This window comes from Oreochromis aureus, linkage group 16 (assembly GCF_013358895.1).
Source record: "Oreochromis aureus strain Israel breed Guangdong linkage group 16, ZZ_aureus, whole genome shotgun sequence".
NCBI lineage: Eukaryota > Metazoa > Chordata > Actinopteri > Cichliformes > Cichlidae > Oreochromis > Oreochromis aureus.
The window spans coordinates 27,203,910-27,231,897 of NC_052957.1; the positions used below are offsets into that span (position 1 = coordinate 27,203,910).

General features: G+C 39.4%; 1 protein-coding gene across 4 annotated transcripts; it reads left to right on the top strand.

Annotated features, from left to right (window-relative positions):
• Positions 1-1,192: 1,192 nt before the first annotated feature.
• Positions 1,193-27,988, top strand: LOC116314759 (interleukin-1 receptor type 1-like). 4 transcript variants are annotated; one of them, XM_039600169.1, is made up of 12 exons: positions 1,193-1,343; positions 16,191-16,268; positions 17,003-17,255; positions 17,773-17,965; positions 18,370-18,538; positions 20,165-20,227; positions 20,407-20,539; positions 20,698-20,852; positions 21,995-22,135; positions 23,162-23,329; positions 24,134-24,414; positions 26,978-27,988. In XM_039600169.1, the coding sequence occupies exons 2-12, from the start codon at positions 16,193-16,195 to the stop codon at positions 27,263-27,265; spliced, it is 1,920 nt and encodes a 639-aa protein (XP_039456103.1). In that variant the 5' UTR covers positions 1,193-1,343; positions 16,191-16,192; the 3' UTR covers positions 27,266-27,988. The 4 variants fall into 4 exon arrangements, with proteins under 4 accessions (XP_039456103.1, XP_039456106.1, XP_039456104.1 ...); XM_039600172.1 differs by lacking the exon at positions 1,193-1,343 and adding an exon at positions 5,565-5,628; XM_039600170.1 differs by lacking the exon at positions 1,193-1,343 and adding an exon at positions 5,572-5,718.

A 27,988-nucleotide genomic window follows, 5' to 3' on the forward strand; every position in this document is an offset into this window, starting at 1 on the left:
ATTTTATATCCCTCTTGCTATAAGATCTGTGTAACCACCAAATTTCTTATTTGTGGGATAATAAAGGTTTATTCTATTCTATTACCAAGGTGAGCTGACTCTGATGTAATATGTATCCTGCTGTCCACATCATCCTCCACATGAGGGACCCTGCAAACCAGTCATCGTTGGGCAGGATGTGACACAGAGCAGTGGGCAAACAGACCCAAACATTTCACAGGAACAGGTTTTCAAGTGGGATCTATGGAAGCTTGTTTTCACCATTTACAAAAAAATTCCAGTCATAATATTTGTGGTTATTAGCTCACAATTCCTTGTTAGGTTAGGTGTCTTACAGTTTTTACTTAACCCCTAGTTAGTAAATTGAAATTTTGAGATACCTAATTTGACATTTTGATGCCAAGTATTTTTTCATTGGCAGAAAAAGGCTTCCATAATGAGCCCTTGTGTACAGTGTACAGTGCAGGCAGTGTCCCTATTCCACAAATGTAAGAGTGCCTTATTTTTTACGGTGTGAATTTCCAGAGAATAAACATGATTCATCTGCAGCGCACAAGAAGATTTAAACAGTTCATTTCTGAGTACCACAGAGGCCTATAAAAACAAGGCCATGGAAACAGTCACCTAATTTTAAAACCACATCCTTATTTGCCCTGTTTCACATACATCCAGCAAAGGGCCGCCACACCAACATCTAACTGCCTGACTGACTTTGGACTGTAACAGGGGAAAGCACACAGACACAGAGAGAAACACGCAGTCCACACAGAAAGTTCTCGATTCATCCTCTCACCAGAAAACAGGCTAAGAAAGCGCTCAAAGTGCAGCAGGACCATTAAAAATCAGTTCAAACACAGCTCGACGTTAATGTCAGGCGGACTCCCCGTGCAGCCACAAGAGGGCTCAGTGTGAGCGTCATAACACGCAGAAATGTGGGAGACAGACGCACCCAGGCTGCTGGAACCACTTAATGTGACAGAAAACGGAAAAAATCAGACACACAACAACGGCACTTAAAATAAAGATTGTTTTAACAAGAACAAAAAAGGTGCTCCACAGTAATTGGTGTAGAAGAGATCAGTGTATGTGTGAATCACCCGAACAGCACGCTCTCCTCCCAAAGATTGCCCAACATGTTAGGACATCATTTGGCTTTCAAAAGATCCCCCAAAAAGGAAATTGCCACATGTGCTTAAGTCCTCACAGAAAGAGGAAGTAGGAGCTGCGAAGGACACGTCTAAGATGAGATTTTTTTGTTTCCACCTTAGGATGTTTTTACAAGACTTTCACATAAACTAAGGAGGCGGTTGCCTTTGCAGAAGGACTGACATAACAGCAGTCTGGTGAGTTTCCTGTGTTGAACAATGGTAACTAACACCATAACATCAAAACCTCTGAACTCTAATCATCCTTGATGTCTCTGCTGCTGCATGTGTGGCACTCAACACCGTCTCTTTTCAAGATCAGCGTCATGTTGACCAAAACAGATTTGGTACAAAGTCCTGTCGGTCACGTAAGCGCCAGACAGACTTTAACACATTTTTTTTCTGTTCCTTCAAGAGACAGATTCAGATGATTTTCCTACTTTCCATGCTTTTACGTACATGTGCCCAGATATTTTACAAAGCATTACTCACTGAAGTAAACCAACAGAAGACTCAGAAATAAAGAAAAAACACATGTTATTTATTTAAGCTACCGGTCTCCTTTCTTCTCACAAGCACACGCCCACAAACACGCTCACAAATGCAGTTGGCATGCTCCCTCTTAACCGCTGTCATTTAAACATGGCAGACCAGTGGCTGGATGAAGGATGGGAGTACAATTTTGCAGAGGTGGCAAAAGTATAGACATTATGTACTTCAGTAGAAGTACAGATACTAGTGCTAAAAAAATACTCCAGTAAGATTTGAAGTACTGATTCAACTTCTTTACTCAAGTAAAAGTAAAAAAGCTCTGAAATGTACAAAGTAATGAAGTAAAAATTAGCTCTTTATAGGACTTTCTACCATCCACCTCTTTTTGGGCAAAGAAAACTGAACCTTGTGCTTTATTAATGTAGTAATAAAATAATATTAAGAGATGGGAATACAAACTTTAGTCTAATTTTGAATTCTAATTGTATTCAGCTTGAATCTGAGGAAAAAGAAGAAGAAAAAATAGCTCTATTTTCTGTTGCCTACATAGTAAGAGGTGTCTTTGTTTCTTAACAGAAAAATTAGTACAGTCAGGGGTTAAAGTGGGATTCAGCAGGTGGTGAAATCTTAAATTGGTTTTAATGGGTCAGTGTGGGGAAAAGAATCATAAGTCACAATAATTTCTATTGAGAGCTCCAGTAGATTTTCTTAGTGTGCAGGCTGTGATCAGCTGATCTGCTGCCCTCTGTGGACAACTGCAAACTAACCTGTTTATCCTGCACTAACCTGTAGAGCAGGGGTGGACAACTCCAGGCCTCGAGGGTGTCCTGCAGGTTTTAGATCTCACCCAGAGGTCAACACACCTGAATCAAATGCTTAGTTCATTATCAGGCCCCTGGAGAACTTCAAGACATGTTGAGGAGGTAATTTAGCCATTTGAATCAACTGTGTTGGATCAAGGACACATCTAAAACCTGCAGGACACCGGGCCTCGAGGCCTGGAGTTGCCCACCCCTGCTGTAGAGGATTGTCATGCAACCTTTAAATAACATAGTTCGTCTACTTCAGTTTGTTTTGCAGCACGTTTCACATATGAAAAAACATAATGTCACATGTACAGACCCAATATCTGATTTAAAAACATGAGGACTTACATGTGATTTTGAAATTTCCAGTTTATGAAATATCACTTAGCAGCCCTTACCTTTACATCTAACCTCTCTCCTTCCTCTCCTCTCTTTCTTATCTTTCTCCATCTCTGAGTGAAGTTAGCTCTCTTTCTTCTCTCTCCCTCTGAAATACAACAGCTGAACCTTTAGCTAGCAACACACTGTGAGACAAACTGCACACAAACTGTTAAAAAGCATTATTTCTTTTATGATCGCTCCTCTTCTGTAGCGCTAGCTAGGCGCTGAAGTAATGATATTTATGTAAATGTAGTGAGCAAAAGCAAAAGGTTGCCAGAAAAATAAATACTCAAGTAAAGTACAGATACCTGAAAATTGTAAAAACAATCACCAACAGTCTACACAGTGAGTAGGCAGAGAAAAAGGGAAAAAAAGGGAAAAAACCTTCAGGTTACTCACTTAAACAGAAAAGAGAACATTTGATGTGTGAGCTCGGGATATGTCTCACTGCTGAATTGTAGCTTTGAATTGGTACACGGGGGACCGCAGCACATCCTGTTTGAAAATGTGACATTTACTCAGGGATTGTACTTGATGTAGGGCTTGACTCATAACTTGATGAATGGCTGTGGCTCATGGGGATTCCTCTATCCACTGGGGAAGCCCGGGTGTGGCTTCACACCTCTGTATAATTGGTTTGGGCTTGACTCAAGAGGCTTTAATTGAATTTCCGGAGGAATTTTTTTCCCCTCATCATTTGTTGCTTTGATGGACTACCTCATCTCAACCTTTTGAATGGGCTCTAGTTAAGACCCAGTATGTCCGGATGCTAGGATGTCTGAGTCAAGTGCCGTATACACAGATATGCTGAGGCATGTCTTAAGGGTGCCTTCCTGTGGTTTGTGTGCTTTGCACTTTTAGTAAATATTAATTATCTAAATCAAGAGTAAGTAGTTTAAGAAATCAAACTTTTATATTTGTGTGCGTGTGTGTGTGTGGGGGGTTACAGTTTCTCTGAGCATCTTGGGATGAATTTGCTGGGACGTCTACTTTAAGATTGGCAGTTGTCTTGAATGTTTTCCATTTCTGAATTATGTTTTCACTGTATAATGATGGACTTCATATCGTTTGGAAATGGCCTTATAACCCTTCCAATGTTGACATTCCTCCTTTGCATTGTGTTGCAATCTGCATCAAGTCAATTAAACCTCTGCGACATTGATCTTGTCCAGTGGCAGAGGGGGGTGTTAATTAGTTTCAGCTGCTTTGGTGTTAAATTAATAACAGGTGCATTAGAGGGGCAACAGTGAAACAATGGCATCTTCCATAGAATACCAGAATTGGTTGGTTCACCAGTGATGCCCTGTGCTTTTCACAGATGAGAGCAGGCTCACCCTCAGCACATATGACAGACACTCAAGTGTCTGGAGAAGAAGGTTTTGCTTGCTGTAACATCATTCAGCATGACTTTAGTGGCGGGTCAGTGATAGTCTGGGACTTGTCCATGAAGGGATACGCAGACCTTTAGAGGATAGGCAACTGCACCCTGACTGCCATTAACATGCCGAGTCCAAGGGTCCCTCTCCACCTGCGCCTCAGCTTGAGTCCATGGATTCGTCTCTGCAAGTGTGTGAGCACAATCCTGAAGAGTTCCAAACAAACAGCCCGAGTACCAGAGTCTCTGTCTTAAATGCAGGACACCTGCTGAGCCTTCTGTGGAGTTCCTACATTGTTCCTACCCCCAAGACTACACCAGGGTCTCCTTTGTTGTCAGCGTCAGCCTTATTGTTGTCAATCACCTGCTAGGACATCTGATTGCTCCATCTCAGCTCCTGGGCTCCCATCCATCTTTCAGCGTATTTCTGTCTCAGTCATCGCTGGCTTCCACCCAAGCCTCTAGAGGAGTCCCGTGTCCTCCTTCAACACAGTCTCTCACCGAACCTCCACTCATGGCCTGTTGTCCAGCCGCCTGATGTGTCCCACCAATGCCTGTCTCCAGTCAAACCATCAGAGGGTTTCAGTCACTGGTCTCTCAGCCAGCCCACAGAGTTGCTTCATCTGCACGATTGGCCACCCGGCCGGCCGTACGAACCGCTGATCCCAGAACTGTGTCTTGTGTGCTTGATTTGGTTCCCTGCTGTTTCTCTTTGTGTTTGTAGTCCTGCTTTGGGGTCTCATCCTCATTAATTCTGACAGTAAGGATATGCACTTTTTCTGTTTTCTGCTTCTTCTGGCTTGATCTTTTCAATTATAACAGTGTGTATTTTCTTTTCCACCACAGTAAAATGAAGCGTTTTAAACATGCTTAGGGTGAGTTTAGTTCTTTTGTTAATTCATTTGTTTCCTTTGAAAACCAAAACTTTTTTTCTTTTGCAGAAAAAAACAACACAAAGATTTCACATTTCTTGCTGAAATCTTTGGAGCTTTAACATTTTTTTCCCTGTTTTGCAACAGTTAAATATCCTATGAATGAAAAGCAAGTTTTCAGTTATATTTAACAACAAATTTTTGCCTCTCTATATAAATGTGTTTATGCTCTTGTAGAGAAAATGAGCAACTGAATATATTGTTTATATTTAACATCCATCTTTATGTTATGGGCGTTTTTTCTGGTTAACAGTTAGTGAACCAGAATAAGTTATTTTTAGTTAACATAACAGTGAGGGATTTGATTTCGGGAAGGTTTAGCTGATTTAACGATGTGTTGAAATGCAAAGGAAGGAGAACAGAGAGCTGAGAGGTGCAATCCAAACACACTCTTCCTCCTCTCTGTCTGTGCGTCGTCCTGTGGAGGTGGAACAAAGCTGTTGAGTCACTGGCTGGGCAGCACGTTTGAGATTCCTCTCTGCATGCAAGGGTCAGAGGTGAGATTTCCTCTCTTAGTTCTGCCGTGTCGAGTAAACTCTCTCATCCTTCCTTCATCTCTGTTGTGCCTCGGTGTCTCTTTTCTCTAGGTGAGTCAATATTTACCACTTACTTGTTCCTAAGCTGTTTATGTTTGTGACAATTTCTGACTTTTCTAGGGCAAACTCTGCCACTGGATGTGGCCTCGGTGCTCAAATTCTAAGAAATATGAGGTCTACCATTCGCCTGTTTACTTTTTCGAAAAAGTGCGTTTGTAATGCTTACCACAAAGGAGGCACACTTCCTTTCACACTATATTAAAGATGCCCACTGCAGCCAACACAAATGTGTGATTTTTGAGCGATGCATAGATCTCATAGAGCAGGAATAGCAATACCGACACCTTTTTTCTTGTATAAAACTGACAGATGATGAGAAGAAAGAGGGACGATTTTCATGCCAAATCAAAAACCTCACATTAAAGGAGTGATTCATTTAGGTGCATTCTGGGTGGTTGTTCAGTGTGGGCTTAGTGCGGTCTTCTCGCAGTTTGTCATTTCCAAAGCTTATGTAGGAGTTGTTCTTCCTGCATTACCGTGAGTGAACTTTGTCAACATTGTATGTGCTTTTTCACATCCTGCAATGCCATGCAGCTGAGTAATTCCAGACCAACAGACTCATCAGGAATATTCTGCCCTAAAATGCCTAGAAATGTCACTTTACAGAATATAATATAATGATGACATGACATTAAGGTCAAATTTCAAATGAATGGATTAATGAATTTTCATTTATTTTCAAGAAAGGTAAAATAATCTTACGTGAACACTTTGCTGTCGGTGCACTCTGGTAACATGTCCCTGTAGCCACAGTGCTGTTTGTTTTGTGTGTTATCAGTACCATGTACCCTGCACAAATATACCCAATGAACGCTTTGATGACACCAGCAGGAATGAGAGATTTGATTTAGGGAAGGTTTTTCTGATTTAACGATGTATTAAAATGCATATTGTTAAATCAGTTCAAGAGTTACACAGAGAGGTATTTGTTTGTCATGCTGCGAGGATATTTCAGCTTCTGTCCTTCCCCTTTAGACCTTTTTACCTCCCTCGGGAGTTTGGACAGTTATTTATAACTGTTATTTGTTTTAATCCAAGAGCAAATGCTCAGGCTGCTGCAGATGTAACATATGCACAGTTTTTTGGTTAGAAAATAAGAAAAAGTTCTGTGGGACTTCAGTCGTTTTTCTGTTGGGTTAAAACAGTTTTTGGCCCATGTTTACATTGACTGTACATTGACTCTCCTGCTAAGAAAGAGGACACTGGATTTATTCTTTAGCGTTATAAATGGTGCATATAGGGATTAGTCAATACACTTGGTCCAGCTCTATAAACAGCAGCTTAAACACCAGCTTGAACTGTGAACAATCCTCCTGCAGATGTATGAGAGGGTGTTCTGGTTGGGATATTTTCATAAACAATAGACTTGGAATACCTTTGTTAATGGCCTATGAATATTTCAGTGTTGAAAGACCAGGGTTATGAAGGATAGGCTAGACTGATGCAGGAGGAAATTAAGCAATTTGTCAGAGGGGGTAAATATTAGTATAGGGAGGAGAAAAGAGGAAATTGAAGCAGGCACAGCTTGCTTAAGGCAGGGATGGCAGGGAGTGTACACAGTGATTTGACAGCAAAGGGAACAAAACAAAACACTTATAGGCTTCAGCTTCTCATGTGGATACGCTGTATAATCCCTGAATGAAATCATGTAATTCTGGAGCATTCGTCTGCATTCCCAAGCCTGCAGTTTGTTCGAGTTTAGACGACTTGGCTCATTCACAGCTGTATGCTACTGCTGCTATTAGAAACTGTGTTTACTTGGAAATTTAGACCCTTCTACATTATGTTCTCTTGCATGTTTAAGAGGAAAAATAACAGAGCCACAATAGAAAAACAACGAGATAAACTACCTGCAATATTGTTTCCACAATGTGAAAAATCACAGTCACACTATTCATGCTCTCAGGCTCGGCTGAAGGAAGGGTAACTCCCGCTGCTTTCCCTTTTTCAGAGCTAAATGAGTCATGTATTTTCATAACCTCCCACAAGCTCCATGTCTTAAACTTAAGCCATTAATCCTTGTTCAAGGATGGCACGGTTTCTGCAGGCTAGTTTTAGAAAACCATTCCATCACTATTTCTGAGATGTCTCCCTTTGCGCTCTTAAGGGCTGAAATGTCATTTATATTAGAAAATTCCCACATTGTTCGTCTCTTATCAGGCCAGCAGGGACGGTCATCCTCACATTTCCGGGAAGGCTCCGTCATACCGCATCTTTAATTTAAAAGAGAATTTCTCTGACATGGTTAAAAATAACTTGGTTTAGCAAACATGAGAACAAGATTCAAAGTGTTCTAAAGGACAGCGTGTTTCCTTTCAGATGCTTAACAATCAAGAGGCTTGAGCATCCTGAATTGGAGTGCAGAAAATTCTCTGGCTGCAAATAAAAACCTAAATACTTAATAAATATAAATAATAGAGATATTTGGTTAAGAAAGGTTATGCAAACCATGAAATTTAGGTGGCGCTTGAGAATGCAAACACTATTTATTGGATTTAAAAGCAGCAACAGAAGGTAGAAACTTGGAGGTGCAAGAACAGGCGCACAGATTCTCTTCCTCTGCAAATTTTAACAAACCCACAGCAACTATGCAAAGAAAAATAATCCAAAAGTCTTAGGCGTTATTTGCAAATGCTAGGCTGTGTGCTCAAAGATAAATAAATCATCTTTATGACTGAACTACAGGGTGTGTCAGTCTTCTGAGCAAGTTGTTACTTTTATTGCTGGTTGATGCGATTCATTGAAGATCCGGGTTTCAATTCTCCATCAGAGTTTGAAATCACATCCTCTTCCCCTTAAAATACAAAAATAATGTTTATTGTTTTAGCTTAGCTAAGGACTTTTCCATCGTTCTAGGAACATTGAAATGTTAAAAAGCTGACATTGGCCATGTTTCCCCAAAGCTTGTCTGTGCTGCTCAAACTATTCACAAGATGGGGTTAAATGAGGTTAAGGGCAAATTGGAGGAAGAGCAAACTGAAATTGAGTGAAGACCAACATTTAAATGGGTTAAAATACTGCTCAGATTTTTTTTAAGGACAAACTTTAGCAACTTAACGTTGGTTTCAACTGATCAGTAAGTCAAAAAGATGAACTCTGAGCAGTGCTTGAGTTTTGTGATATTTCCCTTCCTGAAGTCCAGAGTTCGTCTCCCACAGCTGCGAGTTGTTTGTTAAGAGCAGTCGAAAGAACATTTTGTTGCTGTTGCACGTTTATCTGAATCACAGCCGGAATCTGTATGTTTATGATGACTCATACAAAGTTTGCAACCACTGTTTAAAGCCAATCACTGCTGACCTCACTGCTGTTTGTTTCCACATCATCCTTGATTTTAAAGATTTGACTGCCCTACAGAATGCACTTGTTGTTTCAGGCTCGTGCAGTTTTATGCTTCTACACCAAAACTGCTGACAAAGTAATTTATTACCACGTTTCCAACATAACATGAAATTGAAAGTAAAATCCTGAGCTACGTATGCACGTAAAGTGGCTATCTCTTCCCGAGATGTTCGTGTTATCAGTACCTTGGACCTGTGACCACTCTTCAGTGTATGTGGCAATCGCTGTCCTATAAACAGATGGACAAAGTTCACATGACTGAACAGATTTGTAGACCAAATGAACATTTAACCAAACGCAAACAGAAAACAAACGCTTGTTCCTTTCTGTCAGTTTGCTGTAGCGAAATTTAAACATTGCACAAATTTGGTCTGTTAGCAAGGCCCATTTCCCAACAGCTTCTGTAAGATTTCTGCCATGCAAGCATTTTCAATAACACTGCTGTGGTTTACAACATACAGCTTGACTTTATCCAATGAATGCAAACAGAAACGGTCATGCTGAAGATGATTAGCAGATTTTATAAACTGTAGGTTATTGCTTGAAGATATCTTAAGATAAGAAATGATTTCCAGCAGCCTTGCCCCTCTTGCTTCCTTCCCTAAAGTGGTTATCAACACTATGATAACAATATTATCATCAGCCATTCACTCCTTCCACCATCATCTCTTCCCAGAAGCAGACATCTTTAGTGCTGTTTGCTCTGGAAAAACTGCATCACTCTCTTGTTTTGTGCCTTCACCTAACTTAATCAGGGAGGTTTAGATTCAAAATACTTCCTGGTTAATTCATCCAACACTTTACAGGCTGCATAATATCAATAATATGAAATTACTGTACATGTAACAGAATGTTTATGGATGTTTTTACATTAACAGGCTCGAACCTACAATTTTTTATTAAAAAATTATTAATAATTTGTTAAACCTTTGCGAATATTTCACTCAGAATAAAAACCCACCTTAAAGAAGGCCTTTCATGGGCCTTGGTACAACTCCTTAGTATTGGTATTTTAGCTTCTGTCCCTTTAACTCACTTTTGCTCTGATTGGCTACCCCTTGCAAACGAAAGGTCTGAACAGCAGGCGAGTGGATACACTGTGCTCAAAGCCAGATTTGTGCGCCTCACTCCGGATTCACGGTCCTGTGTTAAATTGACTGAACGACAATAGATCGAATTAAAGAGAAAACTTCACTAGCTAGTGTTTTCGCAGTGAAAATACAAAGTAATGGAGGCGCACGATACACAAAACTATAAATACTGTCATTGTGATCTGTAAAGGCTACATCATATGGGAGGTCTGCGGTGAACTGCGCCTCGTGAAGCTAGCATGTTATGAGTCTGTCATAGCTGTGTGGCCCTTTGTAGATGACTGTGATTTTTGAATAACAGTCAAATAGCTCCCAGTGAATATTAAACAGTTATGAACTATTATGGATGATCCCTTTCTACCTGATCATGAAGATCTTAAAGTAGACCAAAGACTGAAAAAGTGTTTACCTCTACTTTTGTTTCACTGAGAACCATATTTAATATGAGCTTCCACAGTTATTACAGAGTATTTATGAGAAAAAAAGCAAAATAAAGAGCATAAGGTGTCTGCTTGAGGTTTATTATTGACTGTAGCTGTAATAGTGCATGAACTGTAGGTGCCTATGAGAAAAATGACAGAGAATTTCTCTTCCAAAACCCAAATAGTGCTCAAAGTAGGCAGATCTTGGCTGGGAAACCTGCTTCTTTCCTGCCAGGAAGCAATATTTTGAGCTGCACTGATTAGCCATTGTCTGCAGTTAAGGACGTTTCCAGTAATGTGTGAAAGTGGTACCAAGATAAGGTGCTGAAAAGTGTAATATTACACAACTACAAATCTATTTGGAGTTTAGGTGGTACACCGCCATTTTACAAAGAGTGCATGTGTGGCTCTGAGTCATTCAAAAGCACAGAAAGAAAGAAAAAGTTAAGCGTCATCTGACTTTTGGTAAACATGAGCCCAGTCTGAATCCACTGCGCAGCCAACCACTGGGATCCCTGACCTGCCCGCTGGTTTACACCTCCGGTGACTCACTCGGTTCTGCCTTCTTCAGCCTCATGTCTGCAGCGTGACCCGATGAACCAGTTCACTTCTTCCCACGCTCGCTCCTCTCTGCCTGAACTTGTCTAAATAGCTAAACTATGCACTAGAAGCAGACACAGTCTAAAATGAACTCAAATTCAGCTCTCCTTTCATACCATGAAAATACGTTTTTGTTTAAATCTAAAGACCACTTAGCCAACTTTATTTTAAGCTACGCCGTGCTTATTTTCCATTATTTGTTTTGCTTTTATGAACAAAAACTGAGTGAATATAAGCCTTAGATAGATGAAGCCTGCTTTTGCATGCCTGTTTCTCACAGTCAAAATGTTGTGAACCTTTTTTTTCTTAGAAACGAGATTTCTTCAGAAGAGCTTCTGCTCAAAACAAACAACAACCACTTGAAAGTTACACGTCTAATCGGGATCCTGTGTGGTTTTTCATGCAGTGTAAAAAAAACACAAGCCAACAACAACATTCATGTTTTTAATGTACATGTAGAAAAAAGTACATCAAGTGGTAGCTTGTATCAAAAAATGTGAGATGTACCCCATCTAGCAGTAACTAGCTCCCAAAATGTTACTGTAAAAAGACCATTTGTATCATATTTACTTTTTAAAAATATTTTTAGATTATACTGTAATAGCTTTTTCTTAATGAGAGAGCATCACAATCCTCATCAGAAGCTAAAAAATGTGATACATAACCTGCTGTCTGACACTGGAGTATTCTGTAGGCATGCACTAATATTAGCCAAGTCTCGATACTAACCAATATTACCTTTGACGGTTGGCCTGTGAACCCAGGATAACACTTATCGAAGGCATCTTGTTTTTATCTGTGGTGTCACGTTGCATACTGGTTAAATTTTTCCCTGGAAGGTGTGAGAAATTTTGATGAAACAAAACAAAACTAATCAAACCCCACTCAGTTTTAAGATAGGTTCACAGCTTTCACTGGAACCCTCTTTAACCACAAATAATCTCCCATTCGTTATAGTTTTCCCATCAGCAGTAGCTCTTCCTGTATCGTGATGCACAGGTGAGAATTTTGTGGTTTAGATCATTTCCTTTCTTCTTCCCACAGCAGCTGCACACATTTCGTTGCTACTGTGTTCTTCTAAAAGCCTTTGCTTGCCTTGGTGCAGATTGTCAAAACTTACCATATCGATTTGTGATATTATGTACCAATTTATTTCTTTTTACTTAAAATTGAGTCTAATAATTGCAAACGACTCAAGATTTGCTGATAGATTCATCATCGGACCATCACAAAACATCAGGTAGACGATGCAGTGCAATAAAATCATGGTCATATACACTAAAAACCAGTTTCTGCCCCAAAGCTGTTAAAGCATTATAAAAGTTTTTTAATTGCTACTGATGGGAGGGGGAGACAACACACATTTGTTGAATATCTGTCATTTTTTCCATTTATATTTCCTTTTATCTTTTTTTCTATATTTTATTTATCTCCTTTTCAACACAGGAAAGTACTGCACTTGTTTCGTGTGAAGTTTCCACATTATCTGCAGCTACAGACTCTGCGGGTGTGAAGTCACACAATGTTAGAAAAAAAATCAGTCATTATATCTCATCTGAACGTGACCTCATGCAGCGTATTACAGCTGCTGTTTCAACCAGTTCAAGCATGTATGCTAAACTACTATTCATACAGAGTTTCAGAAGATGGGTGGATGAAGTCGGTGTGGGCGATGGAAATTTCTGAAACAATTTAGATTTTATTTTAACTGCTTTTGTACTGTTAATGACAGGTTTCTGTTATATTTAGGAAAGCAATGTTTTGTTTTGTTTTTTCCTCCGGGGCTTTCGAACCACATCCATTCAAATAATTCAATGGGAAGTTAAAACCAGCAGTAACAGTCCTTTCGGATCAAACATGAATGGATCTGAATGCAGTGTTAATTAGTTGTTATTTGAGAAATCAGTAGTTTTGTGTGCATGTTTTTGAAGCTGTTAATCACTCAGTAAATCAGCATGTTTGATTCAGATCCATGTAGAAAACATACTCAGTCAGTCTCTCCTTACTCAGTACACTCATGTCTGCCTTCTGCTTTAGTCATGTACTTTAATTGTAACTGAACCTGATGACTGGACTCATGACTGGACTGATTGCGTACTACCAGTTCTAGTTCAGTGAAAGGCTGGTAATATGTAATTCTAAGGGAAATGCCATTTTTTCTGGTCTTCTATCGGTTTTAATAATTGCCCAGACATATGCGTAAACCACACTGAACCGATGAGAAAACCATGCACATTTACGAAAACTCATGAACTGATGTCAGCCAGAAGAAACAAGGTGCTCAGGTGTGAAAAAACCCAGATGTTGCTACTAACGGCACTAAAAGCTGGTAATGAATTCCTGGGAAATTTTTAAATTTTATTGCTTCTTTATTGGAAAATGTCATATGCTGGGCTTCAACTCAGATTCTCTGGAACTTTCAGTCACAGGAGCTGATTCAGGGAACTAAAAGGTCCCTTTAATCCACTGTTTTTACATGTGGGAACTAGGTTACAGGTCAGCTTTCGTCTTTTCTAATCTCTGCTATTATGTCTCAGTCACACAGCAGGTAAGCTGAAGCCTGTTGGTCGGTTACATTCACACAAAAACTGATGAGGCAAGACCATCCCTCTGGCTTGTTGGGAGGTGTAGGCATGTTTACTTCTGCTTGAAAATGTAACTGCTGGGACCATAACATTTTATTTCTCTGATTCACTGCTGTGGTTGTGACAAGCACCGCACCTTCTTTACATTCAACCTCTCTCTCACTCGACCACACCCTGCCCTTCTGTCTGTGTCCCTGTCGCCTCCAGAATGTTTTCATAGAGGTGGCCATACAGGGGTGACACACCATAAAAACAGAATTTCCAGTTTTAATATGCTGTCGTCAAATATAGTTTACTTGAAAAAGTATGAGAAAGAGCAAAAAGAATGTTATGCCTGGTTAATTGTCGATATCAGTTGATATCACTAAGAATAGGTACATATCAAAACCAAATAAGATTTTGAAATCCATAATAATCTGTTTTAATTGACTGATTGATTGACTGGAAGTTCCATCCATCGCTTTAATGATTCTCAGCAGAGCTGAGCAGAAGCATCGGCTCTCCCAGAGTCACTCATCATATAAGAATTAGAATCATAAATATTAGATCATGCAAGACTGTGCACTGTTGCCTGTCTCTATGTTATGTTATGCCCTGAGATGCACCAGTGATCTGTCCAGTGATTGGCACCAGCTTTTCTGCAACCTTATTACATTATTACCAACATAGGGCAGTCTTGCCCGGGGGCACTAAGGCGGGGCAGCACATTTCGGGGGGTGCCCAGTGGCCCCCTTGACCCCCCTTGGTAGCGCCCATGCCCTGTCGGATGACATTTTGCACCTTTTGAAGACAAACTCTGGTTTATCTGCTTGTAAACACAGTCACTGCTTACATGTTGTTTAAAACTAGATGAAATGCTCACTGCCAAACACAACGGGCTAAACAGCTGCAATCTATCGCAACCTGTCACCAGGTTACCTCACTGTGTGTAAACAACCACATTAAAACTATTGACACATGCAGCTAAATCAAATCGGTCTCAGTGCGCACTTTTTTTTTTTTTTACTACAAGCCACATTCACATTCATATTCATACAATACTTTACCAGTCACGTGCATACTCGCACTCATCACGATGGATGCGATAGGAGCAATATTAAAGTGGCATTTGTTATTTTATTTATTTCAAATTACGGTGCTTTTATTTTGAAGGTCAAGCTTTCCTGCGTAAACAATCATTGCGCTGCACGTGTGTGTAAGTGGGCGTAGGCTACCGATGTGCCAAAAAGTGATCGTCTGCCAAAAACTGATTTCTGGCATTTGCCAAAAAGTAACTGCAAGTATTTAAACTGCTATGAATAAACTTTTGGCCTTTAAACAGTGAAACATATCAGATGTATCTCTCATGAAAAATATAAAATAAGTAATCTCAAGCCACAAAACAACATTGCTATCACAAGCTAGAAGTCAGTTTTTGGCAAAGTGACTAAGTGGCTAAGAGGATAGCAGAAATTGCAACTATATAACAATAGTTCCATCAAGATATTTTAAGTGGCCAAAAGGGGACTGGATTGGTTTTAATATAGGTACAATAACGCAGAGTCATAAAGATTCTTAAAAACAGGTCATTTAAAATATATATATATATATATATATATATATATATATATATATATATATATATAAAAAAATCCTTTGTAAATCCTGTTCACTAAAATCTATTTACCAATATAAGTAAAGACATTACACATAAAACAAAAAAAAAAAAAAAAAAACACACACACACACACGGCAACACTGGAAATCAGTTTTGGCAAACGTTAAAAAGTTAAGGCAACCAAACTGTTCTATAAGCTGATAATTGTAAAGAAACCTCGGAAGAATGCCGACTATCTTTGTTTATTTTACGTGTTGTTGCCAAACTAATGGAGGCTCGAGTTGTGCATTTACTCAGGCCAAATTGACACTTTACTGTCTGGGGGTATGATTTGCATAGCAACAAATCTGATGTTGTCATAAAAATTCACCAGTTTTGAGGGGTTAATACATTCCATGCACAAATGTAGAGGCTGGCCAGGGGAGCAACATTTAACACTGGACTGTTATCAGGAATGCTTGGTCTGCTTCCAGTCATAAAGCATTACGCAGCATTTTGTCAGAGGCTTACACAAGCAGCTCCTCAAATACCAGAGCGCTAGTCATTCACGATCAAGAGAAGGAGCTAGATGGTGTGAGAAAGGAGAAGTGAGCAGGAGAGGAAACATATCAGGCAGTGTACAGTTAGGTCTTTCAGTTTCTCTGGTTATTGCTGGATTTTAAAGGCTCTTGGACTACTCACATTTGCTGGATGTAACTGAAAGACGCAGGAAGACCTGGCCACTAGGTCAGCTGATTTCCATTTCAGGTTTTTGCTGTAACTCTTAGCATGTTCACGCTGGCTTGCAGTAGATGTTCACTTCTAAATGTTCTGTATCTCTGTTTTTCAGCCATGGGTTCAAGTTCAACACTGGCAATCCTTGTGTTTTTCCTTTGGTTGTGTGGAATCTGTAGCGGATTTGAACAGGGTGAGCTGAGTAACACTGCTTTACACACACACACTGAACACATTAACACGTTTTTAAATGTTTCTGTAAATTTATGATATGTCATGTGTTTGCCAAGCTGCAGTGTGAGCCGCTAGTATGATCTGAAGTATTTTATTGCCACCTTGTGGCCAGGGATAGAATTACAACAACACTGATTTTTAACTCTGCATTTTAGTTCAATTCAATTAATTTCAAATGAAAATGATTTATAGCACCGAATTATAGCAACATTTGCCTCAAGGCATATTGTAAAGATGCTACAATAATATAGAGAAAACCCCAACAATCAGATGACCCCTCTGAGTAAGCACTTGGCAACAGAGGACAAGAAAAACTTGTTTTAACAGGAAGAAACTCTAGGAGGGGCAGCCATCTGCTGCAACCATCTGAGGGTGAGGGGAGGAAGATGGGACAAAAGACACTGATGAAGGGCAACAAAGTGGTGTATATACAGAGGCAGTTAAAAAATAAAACAAAGTGGTTTTGATTTCTTAGGCGATGGCAGTATGAGGTCTTTAAGATAAGATGGGGCCTGATTATACGATACATTCTATGTGCCCCTGTGACCCAACCCAGACAAGTGGTAGAAGATAGACAGATGGATGACAAATGTATGGATGAACATTGTCTTTGAATTTGAAAGGTCTGATTTCTCAGCATTAAAAGGTTAAATAACTTTTTTTCTCTATTCCACACTTCCATGTATGTTGCAGAGAACTGTACTGACTACAAACTCCAGTTTGAGAGAGTTTTCTCTGTTCCTGGAGATGTGGCTATGCTGAGAAGCACACTGGTCTCCTCAGACGTCTTTGACTTCAAAACTGTCCCGTACAGCATCACGTGGTACAACTCAGTGTCGGGCCAAGAAATCAGCAGTCAGGCTGGTCACATCATGGTGCACGAGGACACCCTGTGGTTTCCAAAAGTAACCATGAATGACAGTGGGGATTATGTGACCATACTGAGGTAGGAAGCACTAGTAGAAATATTAGAAATGAATAGAACACAGTATTAATTTACACCTTACACAACTCATCTAACTGCCTCCATGATCTATCAGTAATCACAGTGAGCACCGAGTGGTTTATGGCTTTTACTGTATTGGAAATTGTAATAGGAGAATGACGAAACCGCCCACATCTCAGTACTTTCAAACACTTTTATTCCGATTGCCATTCACACACGGGCTGCAGCTTTGCAGCCTGCAGCCACACACTCCAACAACAGCAACAACAACAACAACCGGATGCCGCCTCCCCTGCAGTGGCACTGCTGCAATATTATCTATCCCCGCCACAGAAATATATTTAGATTTCCAGAATCTTTTGAATTACCTTAATGATCCCTTACAATTCAAACAAATTTAATATTAATATTGTTTGATTTTTGACTGTCAAGAAGGTTAAACAATGACCCTCACTGCGAGGGCGAGTGTGCCCAATTATCTATTAATTTATAATATTTCTACTTAATTACCCAACAGGACTCCTTCCCACTGCTATAGACAGGCCAGCCGACTGGTGGTGGAGGAAAGACTTCCAGGAGAATGTGGAAGGCCGAGGAAAGCTTATCAGCCACTTACAAAAGGAGTCACTGACAATCTGAGCTGCCCTCTGAGGAACGAAATGAATAAGCTGAACAGCTACAACATCTCTTCCTCCATCAAGTGGTACAAAGTGAGTTCTCCAGAATTCTTGTTGAGTGCTGGCATGAAACCTAATGGTTTTAATGGAGAGAGTGCACAGTAGCTGCAACCTCAACTATTTACTACCACTATTTCAACTTCCATCAATACCAGGAATGTATTGAAACTCTGGGGAGATACGAGTGTTTAAAAATTATAGTTTGACTGACAGCAGATCCCAGTATCGGTGTGTTTGTGTCCCTGTGTGCTTCAATTTTGTGGAAGGGAAACAAACAGTTTAATAATATTGAAAATAATGGAACTCCTTTAAAGTCTATCTGAACAGATTAGGAGCATCAAAACTATCCCAGTGGCTGTAAACTGTTCTCCATGATAAGTTTATTTTTCTTCATGTATTGTTCATTTGAAAAAAGACTTATGTGTTTCTCTCTCTAGGGTTGTGACCCCATAGAGGACGGGACAGGCGGCTTTTTCTATTGGGGCACCAGACTGAAAATTACCAGTGTGGACCTTCAACACAAAGGCACCTATACCTGTACTCTGACATTCACCCTGGGTGGAATCAAAGGATCTGTGTCAGAGACTATTAGCGCAGAGGTCAAAGGTGAGATTGTAGATTAAGAGAAACACTAAAATTAGCATAATAGACAGACTGAAATGAAGTGAGGGAGCTTTGAAGAGGATGAAGTGTGGAAGGGCAGTCGGTCCAGATGACATACTTTTGTATGCGAGGAGAGGAACTTTGGTAGTGAATGACTTAGTCAGGAATGATGAAGAAGTATGTGAGGGAGGCCATGTATGAGGACAACAAGACAGTGGTGCAGGGCGCATTCGAAGTGATAGATGATGGACAGGCTGAAGATGAGGTCAGGCAGGATTATGATGACATGGATTATGATGTGTGCAGACCTGTAGTGAGAGCAGTGAGCAGGTGGAAGACAACCTAGAGCAATGGACGTATTGACTGGAGGGAAGATAATGATAATGATTGTTTGGAGATAGTGGCAATGATAAAGAGACAGGAAGCCGAGCTGGGGGATTTGAAGATCTATATAGGTTTATATTGGGTGTGACAAAAATGATGAAGATTAGCATTGAACATATCAGAGAGGCTGCTAATGTTAACAGTTTGGAGACAAACGTAAAGAGGCAAGGTTGGGATGGTTTGGACGTATGCAGAGGAGGGACAGGGGCTATGTTAGACATATAATGCTGAGGGTGGAGCTGTCAGGCAGGAGGAAAAGAGGTAGACCACAGAGAAGATTCATGGATGTAGTGAAGGAGGGCATGTGGAGGGTTGGTGCGACAGAGAGGGACACTAGGGAAAGGGCGAGATAGAGGCAGGTGAAGGGAGCAGCTGAAAAAAGAGGAAGAAGACAATAGAGTGATTTTTTGTCCATATGTAAAGATGAATTATCAAATAACAGTGATGATACAATAAGTAACTGCATAGATGTGCACAATGCTCTTCAGTCATAAAGCTGGTATTTCCGAGCACTCAACTTGGTTTTCATTTACTTGGGTTTGACTGTGTCATAATTATCCCCCGCTAAGCTTCATGTAACTTATAGGTTAGCACCTAGATACCTGAAATTATGATTCACAGATTCACTTAGTGAAAATTGTTATGTTATGTCTTGAACAAGCATAAGACGGAGAAATACAAAACCCAAACTGTGTTTGCCGTGGGCTACACAAGATAAAGACCTCGTCAGGAGCCCCCACACAGCTGAGAAGAGCAGCTGTGTCTTTGTTCTGTTATTCAAACAAGGTTTATGTTTGACTGTTAACTGACCATGATTGGTATCCACTTCAGTTATTTAGTCAGGCATAGACAGTAACGCCCTCAAACACAAACAAAACAAAACAGAACAGCACCCGAACACCTGCAAGGGAGCTGAGGTATCGTGACTTCTATACTGAGCGCAGTTGAGAGGACAGAATCAGTGAACTGGCACGGTTGCCCAACACATCCCACCCCAAAGGTCTCAAAGACCATCTTGACACTACTGTAAATTGACAAAAATCCAGTGAAAAAAGCATAATCAGTTCATTTTAATAATAAAAATAATAACAGAAAAAGAAACATCAGTTGTGTTAGTAATAATGGTTTCTTAGGTTTGCTTACTGTAAAACTGTGAAAGAGAAATATGATTCCATTTCCATTATATCTTTGTGATTATTCAACCTCTGCTGTAAGCTACACAGTATTTGATGTTCTCTATTTCAGAGAGTTACTCTTTGGTTCCACAAGTGCATGAACCCTCCAATGACGTGATCAAAGCACAGAGAGGTAAGTCCTCTAATGTAAGATCTTCTGAGAAATGTGTTCTGTTGATTTAATATTTATGTATCTCAGGCTTCATTTAGGCCAACATATTGTGTTGAAAGTCACAGACTTCTGCAGGTTGAGTAAATGCTAAATATACAGTTTCATGTTTATACTGAGTTACTGTTTGTGCATGTTTTCAGGGTACAACTTCAGTAAAAGGTGCCTGGTGTTTGTGCCGGGTGTTGGGAAGCCTTTTGTTGATATTTATTGGCTGGACAAAGATGGATTCATTGATACTAACACCTCTCACCGTGTCCACATGTTAGAACAGCGGTCAGTACCTTTTCACTCTACATCTATTTGTTTTATCTGCTTTATCGGTGAACCAATGTTCAGAGTTGATGTTTTTTGAGACTCCTGCCTTAACAGGCACAGAGCACCACATTTTGTCACATCACCTTTTAACTGTTTCATCTGATTGTCCTCAACAGTTTGTTGCCCCAAAATGGCTCCAGTAAAGGTGCGTGGCTAGAGACCTGGCTGATATTTTCTGAGCTAAGGGAGGAGGACTTCTACGTCAACTACACCTGCCGTGCGTACAGTGACAGGGGCTTTCCTGAAAGATATTTCAGTCTGCAACCAGAAGGTAAAAACAGAGTCTCCCCTAAACATGATACTTTAGTTTGTCAAAGTGGACGTCTCTAACCTTGAGCAATCAAAGCTTTACATTTGAGAATACCACTGCATGTTCTCACAATTAATTAATCAAGTAATCTTTTCATTTAAGTGATTATCTTATACATGAATAAGAATTAGTTAATTACAATAGAGTAAATTTTGCCTTCAATGTAAAAGTTTTGCCTCTTGATAGCTGTTAAACCACCAGCTAAACCAAACAAATTAGCAAACTTTCTACTTAATGAACACAGTTCATAATAGCAATGCAGTCAAATTGCTGTTAGGGTCCCACAGCTGAATAAATAGCTGAATGAACAGTTAATATACAGTAATTGTTATGACTTGGACCTGTTAATAACTAGTATGAAACCTGAGCTGCTTTAGTCAAAAGCACAGCAAAATGAAAATCTGTGAAAATCTTTTGAGGGCAGTCAAATAACAAAATATTAAAGCTTTGATAAATATTTTCACAATTTGACATATTTCAATAAGTCACCATGGCGATGTACCTCACTAAGAAATCACGTGTATAACAGTAAAAACCCAGGATTTGGCGCAGGCCTCAGAGAGCAAAGGTTCATCTAAGAAACATTTATTACCATGACAACAGAGCCATGTTCAAGGTAAATAAAGTCTCTAAGTCTCTAAACTCCAGCATAGCATCTAATATTCAGAAAAACATTTATCTACAAAATAACAAAGGCGTCTATATCTAAAATATTATTTGTAGAGGATTAGAAATTGTTACAAACATGCATGAATTATAGATCTCGGAGGCATTATTAGAACTGTGACCAGCAGAGGGAGCTGTTCAGCCTGCTCAATCTGCTCAATATACATAATTAAACCAGACGCAAAATTTAATGCCAAGGTTTCAAAGATACTGGTGAAAACATGAGCATTACAAAAGAAAGTAGCTGAAAAACAGTTACATTTTTACACTGCTATGTTATGCTGTTATTATTACAGTAATCCTGATATAAATGTTCATTTGACTGAAAAGTAATGTTTTAGACATTTGGAGCCATAATGAATTTGGAGCCAGTGCATGAGCAGCAAATATATAATCTAAAATTTTATGTCTGGTATGTTTGCTGTTCATCTCCACAGATCCAAGTGGCATAGCTATCGGATCTGTGCTTGGTGGTATGATGGTTCTGTTTATCATCACCGTCACCCTGTACTACCTTTTTAAGATTGAAATTGTGCTGTGGTTCAGGAGAGCATTTCCAGTCTTCTACAAAAATAAAGGTAAGTTCACAGCAGCTTTGTAGTTATTAATGTGCAATTGATTTACATATTATAAACAGAGAACAATAGCAACAATAATGTCATCTAACAGTACAGTACTTTGCAATGGAAATACCCCAAGCAATGTTTTCACCCTGCACCTTTACTTCACACACAGTACCCACATATTCACAACAACCTACAGAGTCATGAACTTTACTTGCCTGACACCTCACTGCATGTGTCAGCAGCGAGAGCAAACAAAGGAAACAAGCTAACCACAGGACTGCTTACTCTGCTTCTCATCAAATGTCATTTGCTGATTACGAAAGAAAAGGATATCAAACACTGGACTGCTTTTGCTAAAAGTCGATGATTGTTAAGACTTCAGAAAGCATCCATGGCTGAATCAGTAAGAAAAGTACTGTTTGAAAACCCAAACAAGAAGGAAAACAGCGTTACCCACACAGTTTGACATGTGTGAAATCATATATGCAGATAGCAAAACACAGAAGTACCACTTAGTTTGATGTGGTAACACCTGAAAAAGAAAGTGCCAATGCAGTAGCTACGTTAAACCTTAGCTTTAACACAGGTACTCTTCGCTGTCATCATCGATGAGCATATTAGTAACTTTATTTGTTTATTTATTACACTGTTGCTTGAACAAATTGTTTCACGCTGAATTTATTCAGTGAATTTAAATGTTTTTATACATGTTTGACGTAATGTCTCCAATTTGCTTCCAGTCTAAGAAACACTGCGTGATAGCTGCACATGCTCGGTGAACTCCAGGCGTATCTGCCTGTTTCCAGATAGCTTGGTGTCTTGGGGTCATTTTGCAATAAATTACATGCAGTGTACCTGTCCCTGCCTGCTTGGTAGCAAACTGTCTGACAATATAAATCTAACATCTTGCTGCAAAGCATAAACAGAGCAATAATTAGAATAACCGAGTTTATAGATGACAGCTCTTGGTGTTTAATTGAAAGATCAAATTTTAGTCAAAACTATGCATGTCACAAACTTTTCCTTTTCTTGTGTTAGACTTGGATGGGAAGCTTTACGATGCCTATGTGGCATACCCACAGCCCTGTGACCTCGGATTCAGCAAGGATGTGGAAACATTTGCCCTTCAAACACTGCCTCATGTGTTGGAAAAGGCCTGCGACTACAAACTCTTCATAGCAGGCCGCGACTGCCTGCCTGGGCAAGGTAATTTACCCACAGCAAACAGTACGGAGACATGTGGCCCAGAGCCAGTTTTTAAATCACAGAGCCTAACCTGCACTGTTTGAAGAAGGATTGGCATTTAGTATTTTAAATTATAATAATAACAACAATTTTATGCTTTTCTTTAATTTAATTTGTGATTATTTATTTTATCCAACCCGTTATTGGCAGATCACACAGGCTGTGTTTTACACGTAGCAAGCTTAAAATCTCGAAAGACTATCCAAAAAGCTTCTGTTTGCATTTCGTTTAGCTGTTCATGGTGTATTTTTAAGTAAATACCATGAGCTGTTGGTGGTAAAAGTTAGCCTCTTTTCGTCTTCACTTTCTTCCTTTACGAAACTGCATGACATAGAGTATAAATGAGAAAGGGTCTATATAGGTTGTTTTGTGGTGATCTTGTCTTGCCTTTTCAGGGCAGTCAACAATAGCTGCTAGCTAGAAATGCACAAACACAGATGAATTCTCCAGTGTTGTGCACATCAGCTTGTTTCGTTTTCAAATATTTTGCCAGTTGCTGTGACTTCCTAAGTAGAAAACATGTGGCAAAGCCAAATTAACCATATATTTATTTTTTGTTCGTGCAGTTGAAAAGAAGCATTGCATTAGCTTGTGAAGAAAGGCAATTTTTCTGTCTGATGCGATGATTGCATTTACTTCTTTTCAGTTTAAAAAGGAATAAACTTCTGAATATAACTGTTAGAGCTGCATATAGCTAAGTTTAAGTTCACTTATTTAGCTCCTATTTTCTAACCATGTGTTTTCATTATTTGTTCCTTCCTGCAGCTATGGTAGACTCTGTTGAAGAAAACATACAAGCCAGCCGCCGCGTCCTCCTTCTCTACACTGCTTCCTCTTTTACCACCAAAAGACATACAAGCAGCACCAGCAGTAATAATAACAACATTTCTAAGAGCGGTGAATGCGGCGATGAAAGTCAAAGACATGCCAGTGACAGCTTTAGCATTACGAGCTCTGATGTCAGTGATAAAGTCTGTACAGACACAAGGCAGCAGCTGGAGTGTGTGGCAGCAATGCACCGAGTGCTGATCGAGGGCTCCCTCAAGGTGAGGAAATAGACACTCTTTAGAGGCACGTGTCTGAAAAAACCGCCAGACATCAGACTAATGTCAAACACAGGCAACTGCATATCTTGCTATTAAACGTGAACTCCTACACGATCAGAAGCTGAGGAAAAATTGGCACACAGGTACATATTAGGTCCATTCTTATGTACACTGCCGGTCAAAAGTTTTAGAACACACCAATTTTTCCAGTTTTTTATTGAAAATGATGCTGTTTAATGTTTCATGCACTCTGAAATAAAAGCATAGTAAAAATAAGCAATTGGAGTTAAAAAAAAGAAAGCATGGAATCAATTTATAGACCAAAACTTTTGACTCATCAAAGTTGCCACCTTTGGTAGATGATAGCTGAACACACCCGTGGCATTCTTTCTACAATAAAAATCAAATATTCTACACAAAGTTCTTCCAATATCTGTTGCAGTTCAGTTCACTTGTAGGTTGCTTTGCTTTCACTCTTGTGTGCAGTTCATCCCAAACCAGCTCAATGGGGTTTAAGTCTGGAGACTGTGCTGTCTGCTCCATGTTTTCAAACTTATCATCTCTTTCTTTTTCCCCATGCAGTTCTGGCATAGCTTGGACTTGTGTTTTGGGTCATTATCTACCTGTAGGATAAACCTTGTCCTACTAGGTGCATACCAGAGAGTATTGCATAGCACTGCACAATGGTGTGGTAGTCATTTTGGTTAAGAGGGCCTCTCACTCTGTAAAAGTCACCGACCATGAATTTGGCAAAAAAGCCCCAGACCTTCACACTTCCCCTCCATGTTTGATGCCACACACTTTGGAATCATCCTTTCGCCAATTCGATGTGCGTGAAGATTTCAAATTTTGATTCATCAGTCCATAATGCCTTCTTCCAGTCTTCAGTAGTCCAATGGTGGTGTTTCATGGCCCAGGCAAGCCTCTTTGTCTTATTCTGACGTCATAGCAATGGCTTTCTTTTTGCAACTCATCCAGTCAACCCTGCAGCTCGAACTCTTCAATTGAAATTGCTTACTACGACCACTATTAAGCTGTGCTTGAAGCTGTTGTCCTGTGAGCCGCCTATCACACAAGCTGTTAACTCTCAGAAACTTGCCCTCTGATTCATTTGTGGCATTTCATCTGCCAGACCTCTTCCTGTCAGCATTTGCCCCAGTTTCTAGGTGCCTTTTGATGGTGAAGGAAACTGTACTCACTGAAACCTTTCTTTGTAATTTCTCAGTAGGAAAGACCTACATCTTTAAGTGTTATGATGGTCTGTCTCTCTTCCATTGTTAATTGCCTGTTTTTTTCTCGCCATTTTTGTAGCAACACACCACTATCTGCAGTACAATACTGTTCACAGATGCTCAGGAGGGTTTGGTACCACAGTGTGTTCCAACATTGCTTCTATGCAGAACGAGGGGGTTGTCAGTAATCCAGAAAAACTGGAACACCTGTAGGAATTAGTTGCACTAGCTTAGTTGCACTAAGTTAGCTTGATCAACCTCAATTGCAGCAAAACAGCTTTAAATTGTTAAAATATATTGTGCCCCCTGAAAAAGGCTTTTTTGTATAATTCTGATATGTACATTATATTTCAGTTTTGGTTAACCTTACCTTTGTTTTAAGCCTCTGACAGTTCACCCCTTCCCTTGCACCAGTTCAAGCTATGGGGTGTTCTAAAACTTTTGACTGGTAGTGTATGTCAGATATTATGAGGTCTTTGTGTTGCCTAGAAACCACAAGGAATGGGCTAAAATGACAACAACACATAATTATTCATGTAGAAATGTGAATTTTGTACAAGTTTGTATTATACAGTATCTATCTATCTATCTATACATTATACATACATATATAGATATATATATATATATATATATATATATATATATATATATATATATATATATATATATATATATATATATATATATATATATGTATGTATATGTATATATATAAATAAGGGGAAAGGGAAGGAAAAAATATTACATCATAATGTTGCCTAGCAACAACATAACATGGGCTAAAATCAAACTGTGCTCTAGAAAGGACTTCTAAAAGTTTATCTTAAATTCATCAGGTTAAGACCAGTCCAGTCACATTCAGATTCCTGACTGTGTGAGCTAGATGTGCAAAAATGAACTGCAGATGCCCAAATTAAATTTATATGGCTCTGATCCTGATCAGATTTTTTTTGTATGGATTTCCATTCTTACAACAAGTTGATTGATCAGCTAAAGAGGCAGTTGAGAAATTTATTTCTGTTCTAAATTTTGTGATGTCGAGCATGAGTGTAACAGGAGGACTGATGGGTATTTCATAAGTACTGACTACAGGTTAACAAATTACTTAAGATTGCAGCTTCATATAGTGTACTTCTATCCCAAAATCAAAATATATAATAATAAATGTAAGAAGTGAATGCAGGATTACTGATTAATGTGAAGTTCAGAGCCCAGAGTTTATTTCCTGTATCTGATTCTAACTACAACTCCTTTAAACGGAAAGATACCCTTTTGCTTAATGTGTATCAAATCATTACACCGAGTCTAATCTAAGCTCTGCTTTGCAGGTGGTTCTGGTTGAGCTGGAAGAGATCACGCCAGCTCAACTGGCTCTATTTCCAGAGTCAGTGCGTCATCTGAGGAAGAAGCAGGGTGCCGTGTGTTGGTGGAAGAACCAGAGGACGAGGCAAAGGTGGAAGACGTGCATGAGTGGAGCTGATGTAGAAAAAACAGGAAAAGACTCACAGCTGTCAGCATCCCTCTCCCCTTCCTCTAGGTTTTGGAAGGAACTGAGGTATCACATGCCTGTCCGGGGCAAGAGGGTAGTGTATCCTGAAACGATAGCCTTTCTGTAATTCTAATGGCGATCTGTGTTTGTCAGATATCGAACCAGAGAGTACCTGGTTTCTAATGTAAATGTGTCAGGTGCATTTAGCCACTCACAGGTAGATCGTTATCAGAAGCATTGACACCAGTTTACAGCACAGGCAATTCCCCATGTTCTCTCAGCAGAGATGTCACCTTTACCTTCTGTGGAACTTTCCAAGTCACACATGTGGATAGCATTGGCTTAAGATGACAGCTGGTCATGGACAGATCGTTGCAGTGTCTGGACTGTCCACAGTTTGTATGTGAACTGTTGACAATCAGTAACAGAAGGGGCCTGAAAAATAATGTAGATGAAAAAGGCTTGAATGATCGTACAGTTATTTTATTAACCACAATCCTCAACACCCCAGCTGACACTGAGCGATAGGCATATCAGGAAATGTACATATGTATGATTAAACGTGTAAATATGTAGAAAAAATGTACAAATTAACATGTAAAAACTGTAAAGAGGACCAACCAGAAAAGTATACATTCATGATGATTTTTTTTATTTATGTATATTATTTGTAAAAACAACATCATGAAATGAGGCTGCATAAAAATCTAGGTTAAAATGTATGCGTTAACATTTTTAATCAATGATTTTTTTACTGATGATTCTGGGAAATTGTAAATATTCTCTGTTTTCCATTTGAATTTTGTTTTAAAGTGGAACTATTTTGCAAATAAATAGATTATTTTCAGTT